Genomic DNA, 12,534 nt, shown 5'->3' on the forward strand with positions numbered 1-12,534 from the left:
GTTGGGAAAATACGTTTGGGAAATACAGGTTGGGAAAATGATGCAAATTTTTCCACCTCTTTGTGGTCTCTTGTAGCTGAGATACCTAGACAGTAGAGAAGATGAACAGATCAGAGGAATTACTATGAAATCGAGTGCTATATCACTTCATTTTGAAAAAGGTAAAGTAATGATGCTACGCAAAAGGGTACAGACTATTATGATTTTTTTGCTTTGCTTTTCCTTCTATTAATTGTCACTTTCAAATTTTTTTTCTACAGTTAACTCCACAGAATTTCTGACTTTTATGCCTTGGTTCTGCAGAGATTCACGTTTTCAGCCTTGTGTTTTTAGTCATTATAATTAAAAAACAGATGCACATGCATTTATAAATTCAGTGGGACCCACATGTGCTTAAAGTTCAGGATGTGGGAAAGTCTTTGCAGGATCAAGGCGGAAATGAACCAGATGTAGATGTTTGGGTGAAAACATCATATGGCCATTGTTTACGTTATATTTCTTCATCTTCAAGTATGTCTTCCAAATGAATTGTGGTTCAAAGCAGCGTTCCCTGTAAGCTGGACGCTTGTGTGGCCACTCAAAGAGAGAGTCACATGCTGTCCATCTGATTAGAGTGCCCATAGCTAAGTTACATGTTTCTATTGGTGGTACACATTGCAGACACCTTGGTGCACACAAATTTTTTTCAGCATACAGATGGAAAAATGTCCACTCATGGAAAAGATTACAGGAAACACTGGTTGAAAGGAGCATATTTTTAACAGCCCTTCATGCAAACAAAGCCAGTGTATGTGAACAGATAAATGTGTGTGTTGAAAACTACTTCGTCACTAAAATCTGCTTTAAAATTGGTGTCTTTTCTCCAAGGAGAATTGTACGGAACTGAACTGTCCTTTCAGTCATATATAGTGGAAGTGAGTTGATTGGAACAGTATTTGGGAAGTGTCTACCTCTACTGTAAATGTTCTGTGGATGGTTGGAAGTTCAGTTTTCATGCTGTTTTTTATTTTATTGGGCAGTGGCGTGGATGATTCAGTCTCTGTCCCCAAAATTGAATAAATTTTCATCATATGCACAGAAATAGTTTTTAATGGACCTTTTTATTCATCTAAGATTCCCAAACTCAGAAATAACATCAGTTTTTCACAAACTTGGCCACAATTTAGAGCAATTAACTTTTTGATACACTGGTCCTAGGCAAATGCTACATGAGTATTGATGGACATATAGAATTTTTCCTTATTGGATACTTAGATTATATTTCACTAAATGTAGTTAATGTTCACCTATTCTGAGTAAATGACGCTGCTATATTCACTTTTTGGGGGGACGGAGGGGAGAATAGTTAAAAGGTATGCCTATATCTATTGGTATAGAAGAAATTACTCACCAAAGTTTAGGCCCAAATTGTTAATAGGCTGTTTCCCAAGGTTAAAGGATTGAAGAAATTCAAGCATATATCAGATTATGGAATTTTCCAGACTAGGGGTGTTTACCTTATAAAGGGTAAACAAAGTCTGTTACTAAAGCTTTTACATGTACAAACTAATGTAGAGTACTGTACATGTGTGATGTGTCATAAGATAAATCCTTTATGCACTGTATTGACACTATTTGTGGGGAGTAATGATGAGGAGTCTGGGAGGGTGTGTAAAATGGATGATGGTGCATGAGGGGGATTGGTGTTGAGCACTTACCTGGCATCCTGCTCTATGGGGCACACTTGGCTCCTAGGCATTGCCTCCTGCTGCTCCTGTTGGACATGATTTGCATGTGGGGGGCAGGAAATCTCTAGAAAAGAGCTTCACTGTATTCTCCCAGCCATGTGCTGGGAGGAAAGTGGTGGCACAAAGAGCAACTTCCTCCTCTCACCGCCAGAGTCCATGGGCCATATCTGGCCTGTGGCTTACCTGAATCTAGCCTGTGAGGCCTGGGGAGCCGATGCTGGCACTCCAACCATATTCAGGGGTCTATACCATGGGTGTTGCTGGGTCTCAGGCACCTGGACTATTAAGTTCAAATATATTTGAAACTAGCTTTGTGGGCTATTAACATCTTATTACAAATACATTTTTAAACAGCTGACTCTTAAGAGCATTGGAAACATAATTGTATGAGATCCAACTATGTGCTATTGCTCTGATTTTGCTAATAACTGAAGTTTTCTTCAACATCTGCATGCTGCTTTTAAATATAGTTCATTATAGCTACATTATTTTCCTTTTATGTCTCCTGGGCAGTCTACAATAAAAAATAACTTCGAAGTTGCTTACTTTGAAGTACAACTTCAGAGTAAGCAACTTCGAAGTAGATTGTTTACACACACCCTACTTCAAAGTTAAACTTCGAAGTAGAGCACTACTCCATTCCTGGGAATGGAGTAAGAACATTGAAGTTGGGCTCCCTACTTCGAAGTAAAGGAAAATATGTGTAGACTCTCTGCTGGCTACTTTGATGTAGTGCTTAATTTCAAAGTTAGATCCTCCTGCATCTAGATGCATGTCCTGGAATGGAAAATGATGATGGGGGTGAAAAAGTAAGGTGTGCCATTTGTTAAAGCTGGCCTTTGTAAGCATGTTGGAAGAATTATTAAATAAAAGTGTGTTTTGTATTTTTTTTAAATATACTACATTGTAGGATGATCAGCTGTTCATTGTCTTCCACATTTGTTTCCAGTATATTTTGGTTTTGGTATCTTTTTACTGTAAGTCCAAATGTTCTTTTGTTTTTTGAGTCTTTGGCTCTAAAACAATGCCATCAATGAATACCATCTTCCTTTGACCACTTCTCTAAGTACACCTGATAGAATCTGTAATAATTGCACACATAACTAATTGGATACTGTTATACTCTTATGTCAGGATGTGAGTTTGCCACATTGTTAGTTGTCAGAGTGGAAGAGCTAAATTTGTCTGAATGTCCTTTGTTCTTGTCCCTTTTGTCACCTCAAGTGTCAGAGCTGTTGAGCACAATGGATTCTGCTAGGCTCATGTAACAGATCTAAGAGATAAAATAAACATCTAGGGACTAGCAACCATTGTAAGCTTTTCTGTTTTAGTTGTATGGTGATTATAAAGTGGTTGAGGGTACTGTGGTGTGTGCAAGTACTAGAAATAATTGCTAAGTTTGAGTGAATAGAATTGCCTTGCTTATTCTTTTCACTGTCTTTTTAGCTTTTTTTTTAGCTTTTTAACTCTTTTAAAAGATTAAGTCTTTTGTTGCTTCTGTAACGTAGACTTGGTTAGGTGTGTTTTCCTCTTTAAAAAACTGCATACATCTTTTTCATTAATATTTTTGATGTTTTGCAAATAGAAATGCTGGATTCTCCCCATCAATTTCCTCTTTTATTAGGGAGCAGTTTTAACCTAGCTTTCAGTGCTTCCATGAAGTATTTGCTGGTGTGTCTGTAACATAAGGTAGCTTTTCTGGGGAAAGTGAGACACTGTTGCATTTACTTACTTTTGAATGGCAACCAGAGTAATTCTAGAATGTGGTTATACTTTTTTCATCTTCCTGATTTCAGTTTAACAGTATGGCTAAGGTGTTGGGGAATTAGCTCACTTGTGATTAGATTATGCATCTTTAAAAGATGGATGCAATTATTCATCAATAACCATGAAAATTAAAATACATTTCCATGTATGTTGGTGTGTGACCACTGACGCGTCCCAGCCCAGGCAGGACTAATGCCTTTGCCCATGGTCTAGTCTTGCTCTCCCTTCCGGATATTGCTTTATTTCTTCACACCTAACATTCATGAAGCTATTTCTCTGAATAAAGCAGACTTCATGGTTCCAGAGGCCTTTATTGTCTCTGTCATTTCAGATCTAGGCACATTTGGTTCCAGCAGGTTGCCTACTTACCTAAACCGCTGGTTGGCCTTTTTAATCATTTGATTGTGACAGTGAGCTTCATGCACCCCATTTAGCACACAGCTGGGCCATAGATGTGTGCTAAAGGCCACTGGGACAGTGGGCTTCAGGGTCCAGGGCTCCTGTATGGTACCAGAGTCAGGATCATGAGTTCCAGGGCAGTTGTGTAGTTGGGGTCAGATTACATGGCATTAATCTTTTATTTGGTTTTTCTACCTGGTAGGTATGCTAGAAATGAATACTGCTGTTTGATTATAATATTCCACATCTTGGATCTCCATGGTCTGGCATCCTTGGGACCAAACTGATGCTGAACAAGGGAATTTGTTGGACAATGGGTGGTCTCCTGCTGCCAGCCTGAGCTTGCCCTCCGGCTCCACTTCTGGCCCTTGCAGGCCACCCTGCCACCAACTCCAGCCCCAGCTCCCCCCCTCCAATGTGGTGTGCAGTGACTGTGCTCCCAGTACCAGTGTGGCTGCCTCAGCAAGGCTGGGAGCTGAGGCCCCCATAGCAGCTGTGGAAGGGCTCGGAGCTGAGGCCACCATGGCAGAGCTGGGCTGCTAGCCTCTCTGTTTCCTGAGTCCCAGTGACTGGAGCTCTCTGGCCTGGGAACATCTGCAGTCCTGCCAGACAAGGGATGTTGCCAGATGAGAGAGTCCCAGTTTAAGGAGGTGAAAGCATTATATTTTATATATGTTTTCTTTCAGACTTTACTAATTATATTACTATATCTAAAATAAAAATTGGGTGTATAGGTTTTGAAGCTGCTTAATGTTCAGGTATGTGTTTTAAAGGGCATCTTTCAAGAGTGAATGACCAAAATCTAACTTTTTTGTTCTTTGTTTTTAAGAAATTTAAAAGCATCATGTAAATGTGTTTTTTTTTTAAGGTTGAGGAAAACTTTTTTCAACTATTATTATCGTCGTTGTAGAGATACTCCCCTCCAGGGTTTGCAGACACAACATTTTAACTTTGTGACTATACAGGAAAGTTAGAAATTAAAACTGACCAGACTATATTGTCATTTCTAAGATGAGTGCAGTGCAAAAATGAACAAATGATGACAATAGATTTAAAAACTTCTTCCCCTTTTGATAATCTACAGATACATGTGGGATAAAGAAACAGATTATGAAAATTGTTTAGAACAATATATCTTCCACCTTACATGATACTTCAATAATTTATCTTTCAAAATTTAAAGGACTGACTTTCAAGATGAGCTATTTTTAGTGTCTTTTAAATTTTAATATGATTCTCCAGTGTTTTGGCTGTTGGTATTCCAAAATTGGTATGCTTTTCTACTAAGCCACCTAGGGCCAACTATTTATTAGTGCCTAAAGAGACAGAAGAGCACCTATTGGCTGTACCTACACCTGCATTCCTCTTTCAAAAGAGGAATACAAATGAGAGAAATTGAAAATGCAAATGAGGCACTGATTTACATATGTCATGCTTCATTTGCACAATCTTTGATATGTAAATCAGCACATCATTTGTATTTTCAATTTTCCTCATTTTCATTCCTCTTTCGAAAGAGGTATGTAAGTGTAGACACAGCCATTGTGATTTACAAAAGCATCTAAGCAGGAATCTTAGCCAACCTGATTAGGCACATAGTGGAATTTTCAGAAGTGCTTATCTACATTATTAAATTGTCTAAATATCTTTGACAGTGAGGCTTCTGGTGCCTTTGCTGATATTAATATCTATAGCTAAGTGATGGACATAGACATTTTTATAATGGTCACTTTTCTATATTTAAAAATAAATTGTTGTTTAATTCCAGGTGATCAGGAGTATCTCATTAATCTAATAGATTCCCCAGGGCATGTGGATTTCTCTTCAGAAGTATCAACTGCTGTCCGACTCTGCGATGGGTGTATCATAGTGGTAGATGCAGTGGAAGGAGTCTGTCCACAGGTGATACTTTAAAAAAACTGATAATGAGAGAATAGAGAAAAATGGTACATACATAGACATGCAACCAATGGCCAGAAGATTTGTGAAGTGCCAAGCTTTTTCAATACACCGTGTATTGCATATGAGGTCTGATTACTGCAGAGTGATTGAGAGATTAATCATAGAATGGGTTCATGAAATAACGTGGTTGAAATAATGTTGCACAACTTCGAAATCCTCTTATTCGTATCTGCTCATAGGAGTAAGAGGATTTCGAAGTTCCTGGGGCTCTTTTGAAAAGGAGCCCCATCTGGACGAGCTGCACAGCAGCGAAAAGAGGCAGTTTTGAAGAACCCCGGCCTGAGGCACTGAACATGTATTTGCATGGCCATTTCGAAGATTTGGGCTAGTGTAGATGTAGCCAGTGTGTCTTCTTTGTACTAACGTTCCATTGCCAACCTGGAGGGGGTATAGAGGGTTTTTTAAGCTTATGATTTTTTTTATTTAAAGAGCAATATTATCCAAGAATAAATGAACATATCTAGTATATTTATCCTTTGTGATAAGGTTTTGTAAGAAATATTGTGGAAATCTGTATTGCTATGAAAATTCTTTTTACACCACAATTCTGTAACAACTAACTTCATTTATTTTGAGATACAATTCATAGACATATTTAGAACCAGAAATCAGTAATGTAGTTAATTATGATTCTGTAGTTAGTGGCTCTCTTTAACACTGTATTTATTTTGTGATGTTATGGATTTCCTTCTTAACTGTTCCATGCTTATGTTAACATGTCATTTTCCCTGCTAGACTCAAGCAGTTTTGCGACAGGCATGGCTAGAAAATATCCGTCCAGTCTTGGTGATTAATAAAATTGATCGTTTGATAGTGGAACTCAAGCTAACTCCTCAGGAAGCATATTCACACCTTAAGAATATCTTAGAACAGGTATGACTCTTTTCAGAGCAACATTAGGACAATGCATTTTGCAGGGGTTTTTTTTTCCCCCTTTTTGTCAGTGCTCTAATTGAGGGCTGCTGCCACTTTCTAATCTTTTTATGTGGACTAGAAGCAATACTAAATGTAGGCTGAGATATCCAGTACCCTCCGATAAATCCTGCATTGTTGTGTCTATTTTAATTAAACCTTTTTATGGAAACTTATGGTTATTTAATATCTATTCTTCACCTTTCTGGGCATTTGTAATGTATACAGTGTGGGAAAAGAATATTGAATTCTTTTCTACAATCCAGCAGGAGGCATTCTCACGTTAATTGTATATTTCAGAGATTTGATAGATACACAGGTTTTACCTCTAACAGCAACGAAGGGTCCTGTGGCACCTTATAGACTAACAGAAAAGTTTTGAGCATGAGCTTTCGTGAGCACAGACTCACTTCATCACAGTCTGTGCTCACGAAAGCTCATGCTCAAAACTTTTCTGTTAGTCTGTAAGGTGCCACAGGACCCTTTGTTGCTGTTACAGATCCAGACTAACATGGCTACCCCTCTGAGGTTTTACCTCTGTCATCTGGCACCCTTGGGACATGAGGTCCCAGTTGAAGGGATTTGCTGGACAAAGGGAGGGTCAAGCCCCCAGCCTGCCTGGAGTGGGGGTCCACTCCTTTAGGGTACCCCCCCCAGCTGCTGTCCCCAAAGCTGTGGGGCTGCTGGCAGTGCTCCATGCCCAAGCTGCCTCCCCACCATGTCGCTCCTTGGGGTTTTCCTAGTCCTGGATCGGGTCCCAGTGGCTGTTGGGCTCCCTTGGTGCCAGGGTCCCCAGGACTGCAGGGCTGTTGCTGGGGCCCCCTGCCCCAGCTACTTCCCCACCATGGAGCTGCAGGGCTCCCCTCCTCCAGCAGGGGACCCCGCCGCTGCTGGCGGGGTTCTGTGCTGCAGCCTGGCTTTCTCACTGGCTTTCCTCTGGGGGGGCGTGGCTCCCAACCCCAGCCCCAGCCCCAGCCAGCTCCAATTAGTAGAGCTCCCCATCCTGGCTTTTGTGGCTGCCCTTAGGGCTCCCCAGAGCAGGCTGCCAGTGTCGCTCACTGCCACCAGCAGGGCTCCGCTGTGCCCCACACAGTTGGAGTGCTCTCTGGTCCAGGTGCTCTCTTTTCCAGCATCATCCATTGTCCTGCCAGACATTGGATGTTGCTGGACGAGAGAGTGCCAGGCAAAAGAGTTTCAATCTGCAATAATTTTTTAAAGCTCCTGTTTACTATAAATTGTTTGAGTTCTTGAAATAACAGTAAATGTTTGATGTCAGAAATACTGCCTACTTGATTTAATCCACCTATAACATTGTTAAATAGTCATCTTTAAATATTTAATTATAAATTGAGTTAGCTGTTTTTTCCCTAAATGTCATATAGTCCTTTCTGTTTTTATTTATTCTACTTATTTTCTCATTGTGAAAAAGGATAGGTTTTTGTTTGTTTGTTTTTTCTGTTTTTAATCTGAGAACTAAATCCCATTAATACTACGTACTAATTAATTAGTACTAGGTATTGTAAAGTATTTCAGACAGATGGTAGAATCCTGTACCCATTGAAGTCAATGGGTCAACTCCAAATGACTTCACAGGGGCCAGGATTTCATCCACAATGTCTCTATATTAAGCATTTTGTTAAGCTTAAGCAAGTTGCCTTTGGGTTTTCAAGCAATAATGGTATGATTAGATAATTACAGTACATAGGTTGGTCATAGTGTTTTAGAGCACAAACTATACTTGTCTGTGGTCTTACTTATGCTTCCCTAGGTTAATGCAATCACTGGAACTCTTTTCACCTCTAAAGTCCTAGAAGAAAGAGCTGAGAAAGAAGCAGACACTCAAGGGATTTCCAATTCTGTACATGGAGATCAAGTTTATGACTGGAGTGCTGGCTTGGAAGATACTGATGATTCGCACCTTTATTTCTCACCAGACCAGGGAAATGTGGTATTTGCCAGTGCGATTGATGGTTGGGGCTTCGGGTAAGTACATAAATCTAGGATTTCATTAAAGTGTCATTAACATTTAATACTAAAGTAGCTGGAAAAATTATTTGGATTGGCTTAGTTATATTTTAGAGGTAGTTATTTTGCATTTTTCTGTACATTTAATTGGATGTGAAAGTTGAATAGTCGCTTTTTCTCAAAGTTTTGAATAATGTCCTTGAAATCAGTATATTCATTCTTGACAGTTACAGTTCTGAGGATTTTATGTTCTTTCAAAAATATTTTCTTATACAGTAATCCCTCCAAATGCGTGATTTCGAGTTGCGCTTAATTCACATTAACATGAGTTAAGTGCAACTCAAAATCCAGCTCCCAGTGGTTCTGGCTCAGTGACCGCCCCGCCCCCCCCGCCCCCATGCATGCAGCTCCCCCCACCCTGCGTGGGGCTCCGGCTTCCCCATCCCCCCCACATGTGGCTCCAGCTCAATCCCCCTGCAGGGCCATGTGGCCCTGGCTCAGCTCCACTCCTCTTGCCCTACCTACAGCCCTAACCCCACCAGGCTTAACCCCTCTGCCCCCCTCCCAGGGCCTCAACCGACCACCAGGATTAACTCTCCCCACCTGCCCCCACCATCCCAGGACTTACCTTTTAAAAGTAGCTCCAGGCGCTTCTGCTGCTTCCCCGGCTTCAGAACATGCATTCCACAGGGGGAAAAAAGCTGCACCTCCCCTGACTTACACGAAATTCGAGTTATGCGAGGGTGCATGGGAATCCAACCCTCACATAATTTGCGCTACTACTGTACAATGATGTTTAGATGCTGTCTTCCGTGTTTTGCAAGCACACTTAGTTTTCTTGTAATCATCTATGAAGTTTCTATTATATTTCAACATGATACTTGCACATCAGTTATATAGTGATGACAAGGGTATTACATGAAATCAAGCATAAAACAGCTATAGAAAACACAGAAGTCTGTATTTTATAGTGTCTTCTCAAGGATATATATTTTTAAAATGTATTTCCTTCTTATATTAAGTACCTGTTTTTAGCTTTTTTTCAGAATGGATAGATGCTTCATAATAAAGTTTTGTAAACATTTTGATTGTTTACCACAAGGTGGAGTGCTTGTCTTTGTCTTTACTGTGTACCTAGATTCTGACAGGGATACAGTCTGTTAATGTAGGTTCTAATTCTATATTTTTGATGAGTTGACAAAATTAATGTTTAATCAGTTTATTTAAAAAAAACTGTTAAGTATGGTCTTTTATTTGGATTTACCTATTTCCCTGTGAAGTTTGTAATCCAAATGCACAGCTTTATGCCACTGCATAAGAATCAGAAAGCAAAATTGACTGTGTTAGTTTAATTATTTACTCAGAATAACATACAAGATAAAAACTAATAATATAAGTTGCACCTCCCTGTTCCAGCATGATCAGGACTTTACTGGTCCCAAACAGGTCCCAAGCAAGAGAATTTGCCAGTCCGGGGAGGTTTCTTGTCACTGGCCCCCAAGCTGCCAACCCCCATCCACTATCTCATGAGGACGCTCACCTTTCTGGCACTTTTTAGGTGCCCTGTCCTAGGCTGCTGCTGGGGCTCCTGCCTATGTTGATGGGATTACTGGGGCATGATGGCTTTGGTTCCTGCCCCACAGGGCTGACGGGGATGAGGCTTCAGCCCTGTGCAGCTGCCCCTGTTCCAATGCGACTGCCAGGAAAAGCCAGCTCTGGCTTCAGCCCCTGCAGCTGCTCCTAGTCTCAGCCCTAGCTCCAGCCCAATGGAGTTGCCTGAGATATGGTTGCAGCTCCGGCTCTGTAGGGCTTCCCAGAATGGGGCTCTAGGTCTGGCCCTACAGGACTGCCACTGGAATTTGAGCCATGCCTTGCGCAGCTCTTCGCCCTCACAGGGTTGCTGGGGGGACGCAGGCTCCAGACCCCCAGGGCTGCCTGAGGATATGGGTTTCAGCTTGCCCTCCTGCCTTGCTCTCTGGTCCAGGAACATCCCTGGTCTTACTGGACGAGAGATGTTGCTGGACCAGAGAGTGATAATTTTAGAAGGTGCAATCTGCATAGATGAAGCAAAAGAAATTAGATTTTAAGAAGTTTTCACTTCTCAATAATCTAAGGTTGTGCTAGCCACACAGTGATGAATTTGTTCATTCTTTTCAGCTTGACCATGTCCTTCTTAGCATTCACCGTTCAATGTAAATAACTGTTTTAATAGTAGTATTGCAGTTCTGGTATTTAATGCCAGCATCCTGGTGCTATGGCTTTTCTCTCTGACTAGTCTGACTCTTTCAACCTGGAAAAATTTAGTTAAACAGCAATTGCAATGCAATTTAGGTTCAAAATGAAATTAATTATAATCTTTGGAGTTGGGAGAACTAGATTCTTTCTTAACATATTTTTACAATCTAATCAAAGATGAGTGGATAGCCGTTGGAAGTGAGAGATTTGTCTGTCACTTTACAGAATAGTGACATGATCCTAGCAGTAACTGCATGATGATAGATGCACTAACTGCATGATGATAGATGCAATCAAATTTAAGTATTTTGTATAAAACTATTATATCAAGCTTTAATTATAAATCACATTATTTTTCAGTATCAGAGAGGGAGCTGTGCTAGTCTATATACTATCAAAACAAAAAAGCAATCAAGTAGCACTTTAAAGACTAACAAAATATTTAGGTGAGCTTTTGTGGGACAGACCCACTTCTACAGACCATAGCCATACCAGAACAGACTCAGTATTTAAGACACAGAGATTTAAATATTAAATGTTAAATATTGAGTCTGTTCTGGTATGGCTATGGTCTGAAGAAGTTGGGTCTGTCCCACAGAAGCTCGCCTAATAAATTATTTTGCTAGTCTTTAAAGTGCTACTTGACTGCTTTTTTGTTTTGAGATTATTTTTCAGCTGCTTTGTTTGATTTCACAATAATTTTTCGATCAATAATTGTTTATCTCTCTGTGAAAAATATACTTTTATTACTGCTATCATTTAAAAGGAAATGTATCTTTCTCATGTCAAGAAAAATCCTAGACTGATAATTAGCAAACCTGTGTTGTTTGGGAGCCAATTGAAACACTACTAGTCTTCAGTGTTCCCTGTAAGCTGGGCACTTGGGCAGCAGTCCAAGAGAGGTTCAGGTGCTGCCCAGCTGATTAGCAGAGCACCCACAGTCAGCAGCATATATTTCTACTGGTGGTACACATCCGCATATGTCTTGGTGCACATAATGAAATTTATTCTGCCCATGGATGAAAAAAATTAGACGGAACTCTGCTGGCCTTAAACAATATTTATGATATAGGCATCTATTAGGACAAATTCTAGCAAGTATTTGTTCAGTCCGTTGGCTTCCATGGTGTTAAACGTGTTTCTGGTTTTTACGGGCTTCAGTTTTCCTGACTGTAGCTGTTATGTTAGAAATCTGAAAAAGTTAAAGGAAACAGATTAACAATAAATGTGTCATGTGAAAGTCTAATTCCTTGGGCTTTTCAGGGGTTTATATGGGCTTTGATAATAGCAATACTCTAGTCAGTAGACTGAGGAAAATAACTTAGGCATAATAACCTTGTACTTCAGTATTTATGTATCTTTTTTCAGAAGTTCTCAAAATAATCTGTGATTATTAACTGAGCCCCTGATAAGACATCTGTTTTTATGCCAAAGTAATTAAACAATATATAGCTTAAGTGGTTGTAATATTAGCAAGAATTGAGCAGAGAGAATTTTTAAGATAAAAAAATCAGATTTCAGGTTCCAGTTTGAGAATTGATAAGTAAACATGATTATGTGTGTGACT

At 40.0% G+C, this 12,534-nt stretch overlaps 1 protein-coding gene across 3 annotated transcripts in view; it reads left to right on the forward strand.

Annotated features, from left to right (window-relative positions):
- EFL1 (elongation factor like GTPase 1) overlaps positions 1 to 12,534 on the forward strand; it is a 160,894-nt gene that overhangs the window by 4,376 nt on the left and 143,984 nt on the right. For all 3 annotated transcript variants that reach the window (XM_075006629.1, XM_075006628.1, XM_075006627.1), the window contains 4 exons: positions 77 to 161; positions 5,662 to 5,795; positions 6,591 to 6,728; positions 8,536 to 8,750. In XM_075006629.1, coding sequence (XP_074862730.1) covers positions 77 to 161; positions 5,662 to 5,795; positions 6,591 to 6,728; positions 8,536 to 8,750 — 572 coding nt within the window. The remainder of the gene's footprint in view (positions 1 to 76; positions 162 to 5,661; positions 5,796 to 6,590; positions 6,729 to 8,535; positions 8,751 to 12,534) is intronic.

This window comes from Carettochelys insculpta, chromosome 12 (assembly GCF_033958435.1).
Source record: "Carettochelys insculpta isolate YL-2023 chromosome 12, ASM3395843v1, whole genome shotgun sequence".
NCBI lineage: Eukaryota > Metazoa > Chordata > Testudines > Carettochelyidae > Carettochelys > Carettochelys insculpta.